The sequence below is a fragment of the Musa acuminata genome, chromosome BXJ2-8, assembly GCF_036884655.1.
Source record: "Musa acuminata AAA Group cultivar baxijiao chromosome BXJ2-8, Cavendish_Baxijiao_AAA, whole genome shotgun sequence".
Lineage (NCBI taxonomy): Eukaryota > Viridiplantae > Streptophyta > Magnoliopsida > Zingiberales > Musaceae > Musa > Musa acuminata.
Window position 1 is genome coordinate 10164731 of NC_088345.1, and position 20955 is coordinate 10185685.

The following is a 20955-nucleotide window of genomic DNA, read 5'->3' on the forward strand; positions in this document are numbered from 1 at the left end:
GAAAGGATGATTATAAAGGTGTCGTTTGTTAGGGTTTTAAGCTTATTAGGAATAAGCAAGGGATGATCCCTTAAAACAGTCATTTGGTAAGAGGAGCGAGAGAAACTAAGCTTATCGTTAGGGATTAATGCTCTATAGTGTAAAGCGTGCTAAGCCTTCTCGAAACTATGGTTAGTGAAGGAAACATCATCATACTTGTAGCAGATGACTTTGACAAGAGAAGAGAAAGATAAGCCTCGTTGTTGACCTTTTCTGAGATGGGTAGGGGGCGACGGATCAGACTCATATCGTCAACTTCTAAGGAAGATTACGAATCCTTCCACATATGTTATTACCTAGGTGATCGGATGAATTAACAACGTTATTATTTTGTCTATCAGTATCCAATTAATTTTCCTCCCTCTTCTATAAAATGAAAAATAACACTGTGTATTGCACATTTCTAACCTCAAGAAAAATGTCATATGGGGCTCCCGCCATCCTTCTGTTGTGTAATTTAAACGTTCGAGACCCAAATGAGGTGCAAACTATTTCCGTCCCAAATTATGATCCAATTCGATCGGAAACATCATGAATATGGACATCATTACATGCAAGGAAAGGATACTATATCGGTGTTCCAGCACCGTGGTAGTCGCACCGACCTATGCTAGGGTGGGCCCGTTAGATGAACTGACATTTGATGCAAAAACAAATCATCCAAGTCATCATGATCATGAAGAAAAGATATATTTTTTCTCAAAGAATCAATAATAACCACTCTTGTCTGACCAAGATGAATTTTTTGCCGAGGAAATAATAACGTCACATGCTCTGTAATACAAAACCATAATACATTTGACTCATTAAAGAATCAATTATTACTCTTATTAATTTTATTTTAATCGAGTAATCCTTGACATTTAACACTTCTTCATGCTACAATTTCAGCTTTTTTTTCTTAGCTCGTCTCTTTTATGATGGTTGCAGTTGATTCTTAGCTTAGCTGAGTTGTAGTGGACCAGCAGCATAGAAGAGATTGACCTGTATTAGATCAGCCTCAGCCCGTATCTAATCCGTCCAAAAATAGATCTTAGCTATAAATTCGACTCATATCCGGTAATTAATCCCATCTCCCCTCGGATCGGAGGTTATCCACATTCAATTCCCATGGCATATTTGGACATGCCGGGATCAGATCAATCTCCAACCGACGGTCCTAATCGCGGCATCACTAGATGACAGTAGGACACGGACGGCCCCTATCGAGTAGCGAGTCTCGGTAGACTTTGGTCCGCAGGCAAGCTGTTTGATGTTATGCCATGTCCTTCCTCGCCCTCTTTGAATGCGTGGGCGCACGGTGGATGACGCAGTAAATGCCATGCATGTGCCCCCTTCTTTCCTTCCCCAGTTTTCCTTTCCCTATCCTTCTCGGCTCTGAGATCCAAAACCAGGAACCGGAAGGGGAAGAAGCGGACGGGGGGGCCGTCTCTGCCATGTAGTGGTTGCCAGCTGCCATCCGGACTTGTAACTCGCACTATAGAACTGTCTCCTCCTCCCGTCACGGCGGAGTCCGAGACCCAGGACCGCGCGCCCGTCTCTACACCCGCCTGTATGATTGAGGGCCCCGCGGAGTTGAAGAGAGAGCTCGGACGGGATTTGTTATCGGGTAATCGTCGGTCGGGTCGCTGATCACGTGGCCCTGCGGATTAGATCCCGACAGCTGGACGCGAACACGTGTCGCTGTCGGCAGCCTCTCCTCGTGTGTACTGCGGCTCGGCTCGAGCTTGCAGCCGGCGAGGAAGGGCACGTGATCCGGTCGGGAAGCGCCAAAGATAAAATGACTAAACTACCCCTCCATCCGCGAGTGTATTGTTTGAACGGTGGGTATTGTATCATTGGTTGGACGTCCTTCGAGCCGATCGTTGAAGCCGAGCGGAGGCCGTAAAACCGGCTTCGGACTGAGAAGGTTCCTTAAAAACCGGTCCGAAACGTTTACTTACTCATTTGGCAGTTGTAAAGCATTTACTGTGCGCTACTTTCTTCCCCTTTCTCTTCTCTTGCTAAGAAACCCTACTGGTTTGACAAGAATCCCTTCTCCGGGTGCAAATTCTCGCAGATCCGCTGGTTTCCGGTCAATTGGGGATCAAATTTCGCTGTCTCGTCGCGGAAAACCCCGGTGCTTGTGTTTCTTGCGGCGGAAAACCACCACATTTCGACGGTTTCTTCGAGTTCCCTTCTCCGGTTCGCTGGATCGTAGCATTGTGGTATGGCATCTCAGATTCCGGAGCTTTTCTTTTGTTTTGGTTTCATCTGTTCTCGCATTTGTTTAGCAACTAAGGACAATCGAGATTTTGAATGCCGAACCGGATTAGATCTGCGGCGTTAGATCTTAATTGAATCCGTTCCTCTGTGGAAGATTGGAAATTTGAACGATAGAAGCAGAGATGCCAGTGTTCAGTTCCGTGACGGAAAGATCTGCACCCAATAGTAATTTTATTTGCATGCGATCGATCGGACTTGCTCGCCAAGGATACCCTCCACTTTCCCTTTGTCGTCTTTTGACTGCTAATTCTTCGAGCGATCGATAAGTGATACTGTATCGGAAAAAAAAAGTGATTTTTGATGCTAATATAAAATTCGCCTGCCACTACCTACACTCATAGTGCTAAATCAATATGGAAATTCCATTGTGCAATCCGTCTTGTGAGATCCATAAAAGATTGCTTCTTCCACTTTTCTGTCGATGAATAATAATCCATAATGAGCTCATGCTTTTTGTTTCCTCCCTTGTAATAGGATAAACAGTTCCCGTAGTGGCTCTGATCGATCGAATCAGGCGAGTTTGCGATCTCTTGGTTCAATATTTATGTTTGCTATAATCACACTATCACTTGGCTCGTCGCCGTGTCGCTACGAGAGTAGCTCCGATATTTTGTTATCTAGTAAGTTGTTGGATGTCAGCCAGCCTCTTGCAATCTTCATAATGGGATTGAATTTTGGGACATGCGTCCAGCGGTCACAAGCTGTCCTGATATTGATCGAGTCGCTGTTCATCTTTTTCGGTGCGGGCCCTGCACGGAAGATAAAGCCTGCACCTAAAAATTGGATCTCCTGTTGCCCATACATGACCACCTTGCTTTTCCAATTTGCAAATTGTCATTGCATGTCTTGTGATCTTCAAAAGTTGAATTCAAGTGTTTTGATTCATATTAATATTTTTAGGATTTTAAACAATTAAGGTTCCATGTCTCACCAATTAAGATATTTGATGCAACAACTTTTGATAATTCTTCACTTGATCGGAATCAGGCGGCATGCAAACCATGGAAGCCGGGTTGTGTTCGGCCCGTACCCCATCTTCGCAGGAGGAAAGCGGTGATGAAGAGCTTTCGGTGCTTCCCCGGCACACTAAAGTCATTGTGACCGGCAACAACAGAACAAAGTCTGTTCTAGTTGGGCTTCAAGGTGTTGTGAAGAAAGCAGTCGGCCTCGGCGGCTGGCATTGGCTGGTTAGTCATTGTTTCTCCTTCCTAAAATCTGGTCCTTGTTTAGATGTATGTTCGCTCTAGTTTTGTGCATCACATGGACCTTAAGAATCGATTACTAGTAGGAACTTAATTTTGTCACTCATCAGTTGCATTCAAGTCGTCAGACGGATCGATTCTCAATCGCACATGGAAATGCTTGCTTGGGCACAGTGTAATGCAGCTGCTTGGAAGTTTTTGGAGCTGTCCATAGTCGATTATTGGGACAAGGGAGACTCATGCTGAGATATTTTTGCTTACATGTTATCAGGTACTAAAGAATGGGGTGGAAGTCAAGCTACAAAGAAATGCGCTGAGTGTGCTGGAAGCTCCTACTGGAAACGAGGACGATGATGATGACATCGACTGTGATAACTCATTCTGCAGTAGTTCAGATATGGGGGACAAAGATGTGGATTACTGTAAGTTTTTACTGTTCATTTATAGGTGGTCGATAGTATTTATTTCTTTTTTGACTTGGTTTAATCGCACAGTATTATGTAAGACGATCCTAATTTGTTTGTCAGAAGTAAGACTAATCTTAATTTGTTGGACAGCTAGCTTGGAGTTTCATAAGCCGACAAAGCCAAGGGTACGACATACCAGGCCATGGACATCTTCAGCAAAGTCAAATGGGCGCGGCAACCATCGAGACACTCACACCAATGGTCATAAGCCTCAAATGGTGAGAAGATATTGCATTCATTTCTGTAGTATTTTCCGCATCTTGGAATAATATATATTGCCTTGTGATTAAGTTACATGTGTTGTGAGAGAATCTGTGCTGATACTCTATGAACAGAGATTAAATTTGGCCAAACTTGGGACACCAGCCTTGTGGAGATACTGGAGGCACTTCAATCTTGTATGTTTCCTGCCCACATCACCATTAAGGTTTCTTCTGTTCACAGCATCTCTTGCCTTTTTTTGCAAGGCTTAACATCAAACACTCAACTGATATGCAGGTGAACATCAACCCCAACCCCACAAAAGAACAACTGATTCATGGTGTGCAAAATCATTTGCTGTCGCAGGTACATATCGAAAGCAACTGCTGCATCTTCTGCGCTCAATCTGCCTCTTTATCCGATCTATTCTCTCTCATTCAACCTCCCCATTTGCCAACAGCAACTGGACGAGATGCAGGTTATCGTAGGATTCATCCACACCGCCAAGAGATTGAAAACCCTCTACTCGTAGAAGGAACGAGGCGATGAGGCAGGACTGATTCGAGTATCTAATGTCTGTATGCTTGAACAAAATTGGCCGGTTTGGAAGAGAGATGTGATGTTAATGCCAGACCTGCTTAGAACACTTGATGATTTTGTAGTGTACTCAAGTATCTATATATTATTAGTCCAGTTTGAAAGCACGCACGATGCACGTGACCGAGTCCACAACTGCGATAGGAGGAGGAGGAGGTGGTGGTGGCTGCGATGGGCCCGTGGGAGGGGAGACACGTCGTGGCAGCCTTGATGGTCTTTGGGCAGTGTGCAAAGCAGGCGGCAGAAGACCCCATGGAGGGACGACATCTCCTGTGTTAATTAATGTTTCCTTCCGGACTCGACGGTGGTCAGTCCACTTGTCCTCCTCCGCCACACCACCCTTTAGATAAGGTCTGCGTCGGTAGCTTCTTGTCCGCATGATGTCCCAGATATTATATTTACGTATAGGCAGCCGATGGGTGATGATCTCCAAGTGGTTTCCAGTCTCTGTGTGCCACAGTCCAATTCCATCTTGTCTTTTCAGCTAGCCGGTGTCCATAGGTTCTCGAAGCTGTCTCTATTACGGTCTGGTGACATGAGCGCCGATATCACCATCTCAGGTCATACACGCAGACATGGATCGCGAAGCCAATCAAATGGCCCAAAGCTCAAGGAAAATTGGTTGCGGAGAACCTACGCTTTGGTGTTCTGCTCACCGTACTGGAGCAGCTGCTATCGATCGGCATCGCTGGGCTAATTAGTTAACTGTGCTTAACATTTTGATCGTTATATTTAAAAAATTATATTAATTTTTTTAAATTATAAAAGTAAAATTTTTAGATTTATTTATCTTAACGTTATTAAAAATAAAAGATAAAAAATAATTTTAAATTTTAATTGATGGTGATGGACGATATCGGTAATGGTGGATGACGTCACTTAGTATCTGTGTTGGCAATGGACGGAGCGGTAGGAGCTCTGACCCTCAAAGGCACTGATGCAATGCAGATGTCGAGTGATGCGCTCTGACATTTGCATCGGCCGCGAGGGGAGCAATAGGAGCTTCAGCCTCCCGTGACACCGACGCATATACCGAGCTGTTGCTCGGTATATACGTTGGGGGCCGAAGCTCCTACCGCTCTCCCTGTTGTCGACACATTGCTCAGTATTTGCATTAGTGTCGCTAGGGACCAGAGCTCTTGTCGCTCCTCTCATATCGATGCAGATGTCGAGTGGCGTCACTCGACATCTACGTTGGCACCGATACAATTGTCGAGTGGCGCCACTTGATATCTACGTCGATGCCACTGGGGTTGGAGCTTCTACTGCTCCCCTCGTTACCAACGCAGTTGTTGAGCAGTATCACTCGATATCTATGTAGGCAGCGGGCATAGCGATAAGAGCTTCGATCCCCAATGACATTGTCCATGACCCTTTGTGGCATTGCCCATGACCCCCAATGGTGTTGTCATTCGCCATTTGTTACCATCAATTGGAACTTAAATTTATTTTTTTATTATTTATTTTAGAAAACGTTAAGATAAAATAGACTTAAATGTTTTACTTTCAAAACTATAAGGATGTCAATATAACTTTTTAAATTATAGAGTTTGAAATAGCAAAGATAACTAACTATGAAAATAATAATATCTAATTAGTTCGCTTGGCTGAGTTCCGTAAGCACGTTGGCTTTTATCACGACATCTTATGTTTAAAGCATTACGAGGGGCCTTCTCGGAATGAAGTCCATAGATAAAAGAAGCAATGTTTCAACTTGGATCTCGAGATTTCAGGACGAGGGTTGTATTCCAGATTTCAGATGGCATGTAGAAACCCATGAAACAACGTTACTTTTACCTATTCAATGAATCAGCGGCGGCGATCAACGTGTCGGGAAATCTCTATTCATCTTCGTGCATACCTCCTACAAATGGGTATCTGAGTTTGTACCTGATCTATTTTTCCTTACGGATGATGGTCGTACAAAGAGTACAAATAAAAATTATGTTTTAAGTACTGGTTGATATTTATTAAAAAAATATTATTGACAGTTTGATTAGTCCAATATTATCTAGACCCATATACATAGAATCATCTGAGATGCTTATGAAATGGAAAGTTGAGCTCCCGAAATGTCACTTACATGAAAACTAAAATCGATCTAATCTCTTTGACGGTTAGTGACCAGATATATGATTATGGATGTGGATAGTCAAGAGAAGTCTCCCCATTCTCTATGTTAAAATGAACTTTTATACACGGTTGTAAAAGGTATAAATGAAGCTTTCAATTATCTTTCTCGTCATAGATGACAACGGGGAAACTTATAATTATGTTTCTCATCATATATGATGAGAATGAAGCTTGTGGTTGTCATTCTATCATAAATGGCGAGAAGAAATTATTATCTTCTCTTCTCTGTGTGCCCATATCATTTGTGCCCGTAAAAGGCCGAACGTGCGCTTTGGGGATCAAATTGTGATGTTTAATTTGTTCGATGATGTGCATAAGAGATTTTCTTTTGTGGGTTTGGTTGTCTCAACATATGCACCTTAAGTATATTTTACCTTATGTTTCTGTCATGGCGGATTTCTTTGCTCGTGACTCAAGTTTTTCCGACTCATGCACTTGGGGTACATTTTGCCTTTTGCCTTCGTCGTCAGAGTTCTCTTCACATGGGTTGGGTTTTCCTAACTCATGCATCTCAAGCACATTCAGCTTTACGACTTTGTCATAATGGATTTCTTTTAATGCAAGTTGAATTTTCCCAACTCATTTATTTCAGGCACATTCGGCCTTGCGCCTTTGTCGTTGTAGATTTCTGTTCATGTAAGTCGAGTTTTCCCAACTCATGTGCCTCAAGCATAGTTTTCTTGTGCTTTTATTATGATGGATTTCTCTTTATAAGGGTTGGGTTTTCTTGACTTAAGCATCTTAGCACGTTTTGCTTTATGCCTCCGTCGTGATGGATTTTTCTTCATGTAGATCGAGTTTTCTCGACTTATGCATCTTAGGCACATTCAGTCTTGCGTCTCTACCATGATGGATTTCTCTTTACACATGTCAGGTTTTCTTGATTCATGCGTCTTAGGCACATTCGGCCTTATGCCTACGTCGTGGTAGATTTTTGCACCTCTTAAGTTCCTTATCTAGCACGTTTGGAATCCTTTGTTTAGTATGTTTCGAATTCATTATCCGGTGCTTTTCGAATCCTTCATCCGACATGTTTTAAATCCATTATCTAGCATTTTTTGAATTCTTAATTCGCTAATGTGAGGTTCATTCTTCTATTTGAACCTCTAAAGCCTCCTTAGTTTGCTTCATTTTGGTCCCAGAAGGGTGAGTTGGATCTTGAGTTTCTCATAATCTTAGAATCGGTTCAACAATAGTTTGGTTTTCTACTATTCTGCTTCTTCGTCTCCTCAAATCAGAATGTCACTTTTTTCTCATACAAGTTCCTCTCAATCTACCAGCCATCAGATGGTTAAGGTCCACACTTTGTCTTTGAATAGTCTAAGGGCGTCCCGAACTTTCATTTGTCAAGGGAGGCAGTTTCCGTGATCCTGAAAGTTCTTCGGGATTTAAAGTTTATGAAAAGCTCATATAACTATCATTCAATGGTAAATGCACCATTTCAGAATCACTTACAAGTTAGGTATTCCATCTTGATCGAATTCGACTTGTAAGTCTCCCGACCCAATCATCGTTCGTTTGATCCCGCGCCGAGGTGTCTTTGTAAGTCGACCGAGTTTGACTTGTAAGTTTAGGCCCTCATAACACCGAAATATTAGGAAAAATATCGTTAATGTCTTGGTCATCCCGACATAATCCGGACCCGTATACGTAAGATCGTCTAAGGTACCTATAAGATGGAAATGTCGAGCTCTCGAGGTATCACCTACATGAAGACCAAGGTTGAAAGAGATTTCTTGACCCGGTCCCTCCAACGCTTAAGTTAGTAACTCGAGGCATATGAGTGCGAACATAGATAATCAAGAGAAGTCTTCCATTTCTTTGTGTAGAGCCGAACTTTCATATCTGATTGTAAAAGATAAGAAAGAAGCAAGTGATTATCTTTCTCGTCATAAATAATTAGAATAAAATTTATGATTATCTTTCTCGTCATAAATAACGAAAAGAAAATTTTATCTTTTCTTTATGGGTAGCACGTGATTGTGACATGTGTAATGAGAATATATCTGTAATCAATACTCAATGACATGCACATTGAGCAGCCAAGTTGTGTTTGGTGAGGTTTCACGTGCCACTTATTGAATAATAATAATATAAGTTTAAGTTCTCAGAATCAATAAAAATTGCACCAAAATATGCTAAGTTGAGTACAACAACAGGATTACGTATCAACAATCGACAATTTAAATCATCCGGATAATTATTCTTTATCTTTATCTATATATAAAAATAATAGATAATGATGTTCATAGTTAATACTTTACTGGTCACATCAGTAACATCTCAGTACTGGTATTTGATATTTCGACCTCATGTGGTCATTACCAATTGTGTTACGATCGTCTCACGTCCTTAACGATATTGACATTCCCCAACCTCGTGTGATGGGTTTGGTCGACTGAGCCCACATAACAATTAAAAGATTCGAGGAATTATTACTTAACACAGTAACTAACGAACATCAACCCGGTCATAACCGTAGATCTCTCTCTGCTCCTGTCGTGTTGTGCTGACCTGGAGCCGTATCTAGCGAGATTTCGTAATCTATCGGGCTGGTGAGTGAGCAATCTTGGTCTGGTTTGGATTGGATGGGGCGTATCTTGTAGTTTCCGCCGCCATCGATAGGCACGTTTCTGCTGCAGGGCAGGCACAGCTGAAAGCAGAGACGAAGAATGAGGGTTCGCAAGTGCGCTTCGAAGCTGCTGGGAGTGGCGAGATCTCATCCTTCTCCTCCTCCGTCTTGCTCTCCGCAGTGGGAGTCTGAGGTGTCCACTTTCGTTGCCGAGGTGCTCCTCTGCCGGCTCAACTGCTCGTCGTGGGATGTGATGGCCGATCTGCAGCTCTTCCAGGTTAGATCAATCCCCACCTCGTTCCCCTTAAACGATCCTTGCTATCTCTCCATGGGGTTTCTTTACTCTGCTGCTCTTCTCGTCACGTCCGTTTCTGTGCCCAATTCGTTCGTCTTCGAAGCACAAAAGAAGAAGAATCAACCAACAACGATTACAAGCTGTAGGAGTTCATATTATGATTCCTATTTTAGTTAGGGCTGTCGCCAGCACCGCAGAAAGTGAAGATAGGAAACCTTAGATCCATCGCTCTCGATCCGACATTTCCATTTGCCTAAAGGGTTATATTGGTCCGTTCACGTTCCTTTTCTTATTTTTACTGTCTCGCTCTCGACTCATGCCATCACTGTCGCACTCACTTTAAGCCCTCCTTCAGCCGGCCTTTGCGTGACTCACCATCCAAGTAGTAGACACATCATATCAGTTCGAAACATGATAGTCTTACCATCGAGCACGCATATTAGCAGTGATGCAAATGCTATTGAGTGGAGAAAAAGAAAGCCAAGCGGAGAAAGGTGGGAAGGAAGATGAAATATGAGAATGAGAAATACAAAGGTCGTTGTAAGAAGGTTGAGGTAGATGTTGAGAGTGTTCAGAAGGTTTAGAATTGATTCATCTTAATTATTTAGGTAGTTGATATATTTTAATTATAAATATATTCTAAATGGTGGATCATGATCTAAAAGTTACGGGTAGTTTTTACATCTAATTCAATCATGATAACATGATAAAATGAGGTAACTACCATTACACCCTATTAATAAGACCATAGTTCATAAAGTAAGGTAATGTGTATTTAGAAATATCTTGTAAATGTTCTAAGTCTTACCTCTTGTTTAATACTATTTCAGTTTTCTTGATTGAAAATATTTTCTTTTAATCGCATCTTAGTATTATGTTTTTATCGTTTTCTTGCTTCTTCATTCTCAACATTTGTAGTATCAAAGCTAAGTTTCAATTTAAACTAGGCATTATAGTTTTCAATGATAATTTCATATCCTCAACCCCTTATTATCATTTTCTCAGGTAAATACTATAAATTTTGGAGTATCAAGATGAAGACTTTATTCAAGTCTTAGGATCTTTGGGACTTAATAGAAAATGTATATGCAGATCCAGATGAAAAAATCAGGTTGAGGGAGAATTTAAATGACTCAAAAGTATTATTCTTCATTCAACAAGTTGTACATGAGACAATCTTTTCAATAATTAAAGCAGCAACAACCTTAAAACAAGCTTGATTGATACTTCAAAATAAATTTCAAGGTTCATCAAGGATGATTATGGTAAAACTTTAAACCCTTCATCGTGAGTTTGAAATTTTGTTCATGAAAAAATAATGAATCGGTGTAAAAATTTTTTTCTCGAGTAACTAAAATTGTTAGTCAAATGAAATCTTATGGTGAACATCTTTATGATCATATAATTGTTATAAAAGTTTTGAGAAGTTTAGCTCCGAAATTTGATCATGTTATTGTCATAATTGGAGAGTCAAAAGATTTATTTACATTTTCATTTGATGAACTAATAGGTTCATTATAAGCACATGAAACAAAGTTGAATAGGTCACTTGATAAAAGTGAAAAAAAGATATTTCAAGTTAAGGGGAAGTCTTCTACTTCAAAAGAAGAGACACAAAAATCAACAAGAAGAGAACATGTTAGAGGATGATTTCATGGTAGAGAAAAAGGAAGAGGAAGAGGACAGTTTGATGGGCATGATGAACAAAAGTAATCGAATTATGATAAAAAAAACTATAAGCATAGAGTTCAATGCCCCACTATTATAAAAAGTTTAGTCACATGAAGGTAGATTGTTAGAAAACAGAAAAATAAGCAAGCTATATAAAAAAAAAAGAAGAAAGTAGTTAGTTGTTTATGACTTATTCACAAGTTGATATCTCAAATGATATTTGATTTTTGGATAGTTGATGTTTTAGTAATATGTCAGGGATAAGATCAACATTTAAAGATATTAATAAAACTCACAAGTTGAATGTTAAACTTGGAGATAATAAGCAAATCCAAGTGGAAGAGAAAGGAACAATTGAGGAGAAGATAAGTCAAGGAAAGATAAAACACCTTGATAATGTTTTCTTTATTTCTAATTTATCACATAACTTGTTGAGTGTTAGATAATTGATTGATGATGGATATTGAGTTATATTTGATGATGATTCATGAACTATTAAATTAAAAATATGGTTTAATTACGATATATGTTTGTATGGCGTAAAATAAGATATTTTCATTTGATATTTTAAATATTAAAAATATGTTCTTATTGTAACTCAAAAGAATGTGTCTAACTTGTGGTATTTAAGATGTGACTACCTTAACATTAAGGATTTAAGGTTGTCAAATAAAAAAAATAATTTTTGAATGGTCCAAAATCAATACACTTGATGTATACGAAGGATGCATTTATGGCAAACAAAGTAAGAAATCATTTCCTATTGAAAAAGCATGGAGAGTATCTAATTGTCTTGAATTAATTAATGCTGACTTATGTGAACCTGTGAATATAAAATCATTTAGTGGAAGTCGATATTTTTTATTATTTATTAATGACTATAGCCGTATGAGTTGGGTATATTTTTTAAAACTGAAATATAAAATATTTGATAATTTTTGAAAATTTAAGGCACTTGTAAAAATACAAAGTAGAAGATGCATAAAGACACTTCAGATATATAGAAGTGGTGAATTTTTATCTAATGAATTTATTTTTTTTATGAAGAAAATAGTTTTCATAGGGAATTGACAGCACCACATATACCGAAGCAAAATGGTATTGCTGAACGTAAAAATCAAACTATCGTTAAAATGATAAGAAGTTTGCTTAAGGGAAAGCATCTTCCAAATCAATTTTGGGTAAAAGCAATTGTAATAATAGTTTATTTATTAAATATTTCACCAATAAAAGTTATTATAAATCAAACTCCTATTGAGGCTTGGTATGGTACCAAGATAAATGTAAGCGATCTAAAAATTTTTGGTTGTATTGCATATATTTTAGTAAATTCATAAAATCATCATAAGCTTGATGAAAAATCTAAAAAATATATTTTAATTATTTATTCCTTATAATATAAATCATATTGATTATATAATCATGTTAGTGGTAAAGTTATTATTAATAAAAATATTATGTTTGATGAAAAGCTAAGTTGGAATTGGGAGATGAATAAAAGTGAAATATAAATTCAGATTACAACATAACTAAGACATTCCATAGAATCAAGTGACAAATCCTACTTCAATAAATTCATCTTCAACCTCCCCTTAGTAGCAGTTCAAATTCATCAAGTGATTCCTCAAACCTCTCTAGGAAAATTCAGATCACGAAAAAAAAATTATAATTCAATATTTGTTTTGTTTATTTCAAATCCTATAAGTTTTGAGGAAGTAGTTGAAAAAGATGAATGACGAAAGACAATGAATGAGGAAATAAGTGTAGGGAAATCTAGAGGTGACATCACATGCGCAACGGAAAAATAGAAAACAAAATCCATAAATTTTTTAAAAATTATGTTAATCATCGTGCGAAGATTGGTGTGCAAAATCCACAAAACCAAAAACTGAATATATGAAAGATTGTGTTACCTAAGGAGATTGTTTATCTCTGAATCCCTGCAAATCTGTAATAGAGGGTGAAGGAGGTCAAGCGTCCTCCTCTTTAGCGGTGATCCACATGGTAGGGCTGTGACAACGCTCCTCAAATCTCCAGACCTGCTATCTAAGGAGGAGAAGGGGAGAGGATAATAGAAGATGACAATCAAGAAAAGCTTTAGCCTATGAACCTTTGGTTGCCTCATATTTATAGAGGTCCCGTATTAACTTAACCCTAATGGATCCTACCTTATTGGGTGTTGAATCTTCATCCAACTACCCAAGTCTCTTATATTAATGGATCTCTATCTAATAATCTCTCATTGGCTCTTATCCTATCTCATCCATAGGATCCAATAATTCAGGGTCTTGTTGGATATCCAATAAGATATAAGCTTAGGTGGATATCTTATATCTGAATATCTACTCGTCGTAATGCCTACCACATGTGTGTGACCCTCTAGGCCCAATATCGAGCTGGTTGTGAGTCATACCTGTTAGAACTCCTTCCGACTCGGTGAATTATTATCTCTAGAATAATTCACTCGATTCATCGACTACGGACGTACTGTGCCACTACGTCGTAATCCTTGGACAATACAAGGGAATCCAATCCATTTAGACATATTTGTCCTCAGTTATTGTATACCTATGGTCCCTCATCCATCTAATATTCTAGAGACCATATACCAGATATGGTGCTGTCAAACTCATACGGTTTTTACTCGAGTCTCATTATAATTGGATTCTCCTGGAGAACTCTTTTCTCTCTCAATTTGAATGACCATAGCTAGGGATTTGTTTGAGCAAGAACACATGAGATATTCCTCTCATGACACCGAGAGCGGATGATCCTCTATCGATACTCAATAACCCTCGTAAGGTTGACTATCACTCTCGATGACCAGTTGTGATAGATTTGAAACTTTTAGACCTATAAGTCCAGTATCTAAGAGTAGAGTACTCATACAGGACATCCTTGGTGTCTCAAGTCTAACGACCATATACACCATTGGGACAACTGAATCGATGTTTGACAACGAGGTATCATTAATCATTCAACATATGACCGAGATTATTTAGGATATATGTTTAAAGGCAAATCGGTCTCATTATCGTGATCTCATCACGATCCTATTCTCATTGCATAGATCCATGGACATTATAATATATATATATATTGTGTGTGTGTTGTGTGTGTATGTAAATATATATATGTATATATATGTATATATATGTATATATATATATACATACATATATATGTATATATATGTATATATACATGTATATATATATATGTATATATATATACATGTATATATATATATGTATATATATAAATATATACATGTATATGTATGTGTATATGTATATATATGTATGTATATATGTATGTATATATGTATATATATGTATATATATATATATATATATATATATATATATATATATACATATACATACATATATATATAGTTTATCTAGTTTTTTATAGAATTTAAAAAATACATAATGAATAAATTTAAAATGTCAGATCTAAATTTTTTATATTGGAGATGAAGCAAGGATCAAATAAAATTTTTATTTCACAAAAATGTAATCGATCTACTAAAAAAAAAAAAATCTAACATCGACGCAGCACCAGCATAAGCCATGCAATTACTATCTTGGTCGATCGCATTGCTGTAGCCATGATAACGTGGCAAGCGATGAACAACCGCAAGTGTCGAAAGTAAAAACCCGACGCTTGATTGGAGAAACTCTCGTAATGGAACTACTTGGATAAGATATATAATAGAACTAATTGGATTTTGATGACAGATATTGACAAATAGAAAAGAAGTCCATATTATAGTATGGATGCTCTTGATTGGAGAAACTCTTATAATAATTTATCTTAGACCTTCTACTCTCTTATAAATAGATAGGACCTCTAGGGATCAGATGATGTATGTTACGTATCTCATAGAGGACGTAGCTAAGAGATTACAGTTTATCTTTCAATCTCCCTGAACCATCAATTTAAGTGGTCATATGAAAGGATAGGAAGAGGAGAAGGAGAGCTTAGTTCTCCTTAACAGCGATTTTGGATATAAAGATGGTGTCTTTGTATATTATATAGAGATCTCTTTCAGATAACATCGAAAGAACATATATAATGTTATTTGATTTCAATCGTAACATAAAGGTACATCGTGATTAACGTAGCCGGCAATAGCAACCGCAGGTGTCGGAAGGAAAAAGCCAATGCTAATGTGTACTACTAGTTTTGCTGCTAGTGAAGAAGACGGGAGAGAGAATCCAAATGGTAAGGCAGGCGTAGTTCGCTTACTTCGCTGCTGTGGTAAGGCCACAAGCAGAGATTTGGATGTCTCGTTACAGCTGCAGAGAAGGTGAACATCTTTAAAACGGTAATGCAAGTCTCTTCCAAATGGTAAGCTTGTTGGTGGTGATTAGGTTCAAGAGAAGCTGCTGCATGATGCATATTTTGTGGCACCAAATCTTCGATCTGTTGTAGAAAGGATCCAACATTCATTTCACTTGCCTTATCATTGGATTTCCCGAGTCCCACATCATCTCCTCCTCCATTCAAGATGTCATAAAGCTTGAAGACGGGTGTTGCACTTCATTTCCCCTGCGATTAGTCACCGCACCTTCATCGTCCTCGGTTTCAGAATCATCTTATACTGAAGATATAATAAGAGCAAGAATTCTTTGATGAACTTTGGCATTTAAATCCAGCATCATCCTTTCAATATATTTCTCTTCAACACACTGTTTCGATAGTGCAAGACTCTGTCCGTCAAACAAACCGATTCATCGACAGACAACCATGTTTGCAATCAGACTACCGTTGCTTTCTTCTCAGATCAATAACAATTACGCTTATATTGTCAGCGCTTTTCCTTCCCAGCGCAAGCCTAGCCAACAGTGTTGCTGCAAGAGAGCATCGTGCGTCAGATGCTTGCTCTTCCTCCCTTGTGCCTCTGCTGTCTCCTCCGAGGGTGTCCTCGGATTCCCTTGTCGGATCTGCCTCTTCCAAGCACCGTCGAGCCACATCACATGCAAGATCATTAGGTAAGACGTCCCACAGCCCATCGCTCGCGACGATCAGGCATTCGTCTTCGCCTGTTCTCTCCACCACGCGGATCTCCGGTTCGGAAATCACAGAAGGCTTCAAGTACTTGTCCCCTGTGAAGGAGCAATCAATAGATTACCGCTTGATACTTGCAACAGACACTGACGAACCACAGTTACATTTGGCAGCTGTTGCCTTCAGTCATACTCCTTAGAATTATGCATGGGAATAGTATTATACAGAAACAAGAACGGATTGACAAACAGAAACAGAATCATGCATCGCAATAGTACTAGTCAGAAACAGATACAGAAGAGCAGATTAATAATAAAGGCTTTAAACATTCATGGGTCCCTAACCCATCAAGATATTAGGTGCACAGGTGGTTTCACCTTGCATTGATCTTTTTTGAGAAAAGGGTGACGTTCTACCACATAGCCAAATTTAGTGAAGTCCCTTCTTGGACTTTTCTCCATGCTATATAGTAAGCATTTAGTAGTTAATTTGCTTGCAAGTTTTGTTATAGTATGTCCTGTGTACCAGTCCCATTGTTTCAAGTATCACCATGACTCATCAATGACTCACTCTTCATCAAAAATATATCATTCCCCCGCACCTAAACTTAACCTTCCGACTTCCAGTCCTCTAGGAGAGAGCTAGCAGAAAGAATATCTTTAAGTGTTACGTTGCAACTTGTTGCAACGTTTATTCTCTCTTCTCATCTTAGCCTCCCAATATTTAATATGTACTTCATCGAGGCAAATTCAGACTTGGACAAGAAAATGGGTCCTAATGGATTGGAGAACAATTAATCTCATGAAAAATAAAATCATCTGTCCCTTTAAGTGTCACCATAGCAGGTCCCGCTCCGTACTAATGGATTTACTTGCTTACTCGTGATGGATTTACTTGCAAGGCTTTCCTTGTTCTAATTGGTGCTTGAAGCCATGATACTCAAAAAATAAGATAAATGGGTCACGATCTTCCACGGCAGGCAAAGGATCAGCTTCTTAGATGAGAACATGACTCTAGGAGATAGAATCAAGGTGCTGGTCTGATCCTGGTCACTGAATGAGGTTTATCCTGATAAGAAAATAGCTCAAGTAAACTATACATCTCAACTCTTAATTTATCCAGGCTACACCAGATTCCTCTGTAAATCTTTATTGATTGACCAAGGAGTCTAAATACGAAACTCGTCGCAATTACTCAAGCAGTTACAACTCAGAAGTTCTACCCACATCGATATGCAAAGTGAATAAAAAGATTGGTGGTGATCCTCTTCTAAATGTGGTTATGATCATTCATCACAAATAACAGACCATCTACTGTAAACATGTGGTTCTGTAAGAACTCAAAGCAAAAGTAACATCGCAAACTTTAACAATCGAGACTGGATTCAGCCGACACAAAATAAAGCAGCAGAAATAGTAATCCACAGGAAAATATTGTTCAATTCTCGTGTTTTATTGCCCACATTCTACCTATATTAACAAGAAACCTTACGAGCCATCAGAAATATAACTTACTTTTACCAAATTACATGTAACGTTAATGCTACTATTTTGAACTGAATTTGTGTTTTAACCATCAAATCATTAATTTCTAATTACCATTTTCAGGGAAATATAACTGCTCACACTGAAAAAAAAGAAAAGCATGAAAATATCAACCAAGTTTCGACAACTTTTCAGTAATTATTTTTGTGTCTGCATTTATAAGCATAATCTCTCTATGCAAGATTTCTTTTTATGGTGAATAAGTCCGACAAAAAAGCCTAGTTCTATTATACAATTGTACCACCCACGTCAATCGTTTATCCTAAGGTCCATCTGACTTCTCACAAATGTCAATTGTCGATCTTACTTTTTTTTTCAAGACTTTACTAGTCTTAGTAATGATTTATTATGGAAATAAAAGGACAGACATAACAGGTAAACTTAATGCATACTGTGCTGCTATCCTAAGACTGTTTAGCCAATAATTGGCAGCATTGCTTGTGCTTAAAACACTAACATGTAGGAAAACATGAAAACGACAGGAGATGGAAAAGGAACACAGATATTACCAGAAGATAGACAACCTTCGCAGCTGGACATACAAATTCGACAAGTATGATATGATATGAAGTTAACCATAATAGTGGAAATTCAGAGTAATAAACTGACTAGGAGAGATGTTACGTCCAAGGATTCCCGATTTATGAGTAGACCTCAAAATGAAGTTTCGATTAATTCACCCTTTTCATGCATTGATCCGGTTTGCTATGCTAGATAATTAAAGGGATATGTCCCTCAAATTATCTACTTGATCGATTGCCAGAACCGTCAGGCTCACCAGCGGCTAGCGTAAGATTTTCTACCGACACTACTGGGCAGGCACACAGGAACCTAAAATGCAATCGCAAATATAAGTCACAATCAGGTTTGGCTTTTTCTTTGTGCATTTGATTTTGCTTGATAATGTCGCCTGCTTTTCAATAACATTTGGAACGACAATAAGAAATTATGTAGCAGATGGCATTTCTGAAACAAAGATACAAATCATACTCATACCTATCGCCCGTGACATGGCCAGTATGCCGTGGACGCGAGCTCCGTTCAAATATATCACCCGTCCCCCGGCCGCTTCTATCCTGGCCAGCTCATCCGGTCGGTCCGGCTGCCAAATAATTAGTTTTTATTACCTCCTCAAACCCTAACCCCAAATATCACACAAGCGTTACTATCTACTATGGCATATATCACCGTTTCCCGAATCCCGTCAACAACGTGTCGGTTCGGGTGACACGTGTCACATCGAATCGAATTTACTAGAATATCCGTCTCCCCAAGTACTCACGAAAACCACGTGGCGAGAGGTGGTTGCACTAGATGCAATGGCCCTTTGGCCGTTTGGACCCGCGTGATAATTGCAAGGAATGCCACTGGACTGACCTTGTGGTCGGAGGACAGCGGCACCGCCCGGCCGCCTCGGCTGAGCACCGTCCGAGAGTCCCCACAGTTGGCGACGAAGATCCGACTACCGCCGACGATCGCTACCGCCGCCGTGGACCCCACAATCTCGGACTCGATCCCCGACCGCTCGCAGCCGCACGGTGGCATCCCGACCTTCCCGCACGCGCAAGCCGTCAGCGCCAGCTCGTCCATCCGCGCGAAGCTCCGCCCTACCGCGGCCCGCATCCACGCCTCCTCCTCCGTCTCCGCGCGGCCCAGCTCCTCCGCCAGCAGAATGTGCATCCGCTCTTTGCACAGATCTGCGACCTGCGTCGCGAGGTTCAGGTTGTTCATCAGACGGCTAAGATCGCCCAAATCACCGTTTGGAACAGCTTGAAGTATGGAGTGATAAATTCGGGCGTCGGTATCACCGTCCATTTTGATAATTTCTTTAGAGGAATAAATAGATAATTTCTTTTTCTCATCATATCACAAACATTTTGATAGAAAAACAAAACCAAACATTCGAAATGTAGTCATCTTTTCCGAAAATTCGGAAACTAATCAGATTATTACTGTTCGGTGCTTAAACTTAAAATGAAGATTAAATTGCGATATTAAAGAACAGGAGAGGAGAGGTAGGGCTTCGAAACTTACGTGGGCGCCACCGTGGCCGTCGAAGACGGCGAAGAAATGAAGCGGCGGGCTGCCTTCCGCCCGGAAGAAGCCCGGCCGGACCGAGATAGCGTCTTCCATCTCCCTCGACCGACCCGAAAGCGATATTGATCCGAACGCGACGGGGTGCTCGGCCGGCGCCAACCGAGAAGTCGACCCGATCGCCCGAGCACAAGCTTCTCCGACAGAGACGGACGACGACGAGGGTGCGGCACAACAGGAGCCCTGCGGGTGAGGATGAGGAGCAGCAGCGTCGTCACCGGCGGTCCGGCTCCGCTTCTGGCCCACGGCGAATCCGAAGGGGTCCGGCTCCTCTCGCCGCTTTCCTGTCATTCTTGGACTCGGCGGGGGATCGTCTTCGCCGGCAGCCTCGAGACGGCCGATCTCGAGCCGCCGGCGCCCCGAGGACTCGCCGTCGCCGGCCATCTTCTCGATGCAAACGGCGCCCATTAAAGGCCGGAACCGGCTGAAGGGGGCGAGGGCGAGGGCAGGATGCGATCCCCGCCGTAGACCATCTCCGGCAGGTGGATTTCGTTGGGAGGGTGCCTTCAATCGAACAAGGAGGACGAAGCAGGGGGGGCGGCGTGGGGGTGGGGAGGGGGGGAGAAGGTCTCTTCCTTACAACGAACGGGATGTAGCTGCGTAGAGTACTTTGTGTGTGCTGTTTTGTTTGTTATGGACTCAATATTATTAAAGAAGAGATGGGGGAAGGGACGTAGCTGCTCGTTGCGTTTGTCGTGGAAGCCAGCTCGAGGTGGCCGTCACCGACCGCCATGTACCGACACGTGTACGGGTTCGACCCACCCCCTTCGCCTTTGCTCGCTGTCTGAATACCCCTCTCCTCTTTTTAAGTTGAAAAAATAATTATCTCCGTATTATATTCCAGCACGTGCATCGTACA

General features: G+C 40.3%; 2 protein-coding genes across 2 annotated transcripts; one reads left to right on the top strand and one right to left on the bottom strand.

Annotated features, from left to right (window-relative positions):
* The first annotated feature begins 1970 nt into the window (after positions 1-1970).
* On the top strand, positions 1971-4878 carry LOC103974294 (uncharacterized). Its single transcript, XM_009389084.3, has 7 exons — positions 1971-2246; positions 3292-3491; positions 3778-3928; positions 4064-4191; positions 4309-4371; positions 4472-4540; positions 4635-4878. Exons 2-7 carry the CDS (start codon positions 3297-3299, stop codon positions 4704-4706), a joined length of 678 nt encoding a protein of 225 aa, XP_009387359.1. The 5' UTR covers positions 1971-2246; positions 3292-3296; the 3' UTR covers positions 4707-4878.
* A 10790-nt stretch (positions 4879-15668) lies between these two features.
* LOC135619129 (probable protein phosphatase 2C 68) lies at positions 15669-20670 on the bottom strand. Its single transcript, XM_065120833.1, has 4 exons — positions 20037-20670; positions 19380-19706; positions 18999-19104; positions 15669-16556 (listed from the first exon to the last, which is right to left on the bottom strand). The coding sequence occupies exons 1-4, from the start codon at positions 20502-20504 to the stop codon at positions 16213-16215; spliced, it is 1245 nt and encodes a 414-aa protein (XP_064976905.1). The 5' UTR covers positions 20505-20670; the 3' UTR covers positions 15669-16212.
* Positions 20671-20955: the final 285 nt, after the last annotated feature.

Bases quoted from the DNA above. Each gene is read 5' to 3' on its own strand.
- LOC103974294 (XM_009389084.3), top strand. From the start codon at position 3,297: ATGCAAACCATGGAAGCCGGGTTGTGTTCGGCCCGTACCCCATCTTCG. The intron at 3,929-4,063 runs GTAAGTTTTTAC...TTTGTTGGACAG, and splicing joins GGACAAAGATGTGGATTACT to CTAGCTTGGAGTTTCATAAG. The intron at 4,372-4,471 runs GTATGTTTCCTG...ACTGATATGCAG, and splicing joins ACTGGAGGCACTTCAATCTT to GTGAACATCAACCCCAACCC.
- LOC135619129 (XM_065120833.1), bottom strand. From the start codon at position 20,504: ATGGGCGCCGTTTGCATCGAGAAGATGGCCGGCGACGGCGAGTCCTCG. The intron at 19,105-19,379 runs GTCAGTCCAGTG...ATTATTTGGCAG, and splicing joins CGCTGTCCTCCGACCACAAG to CCGGACCGACCGGATGAGCT. The intron at 16,557-18,998 runs GTATGAGTATGA...GCTCCTTCACAG, and splicing joins GGCCATGTCACGGGCGATAG to GGGACAAGTACTTGAAGCCT.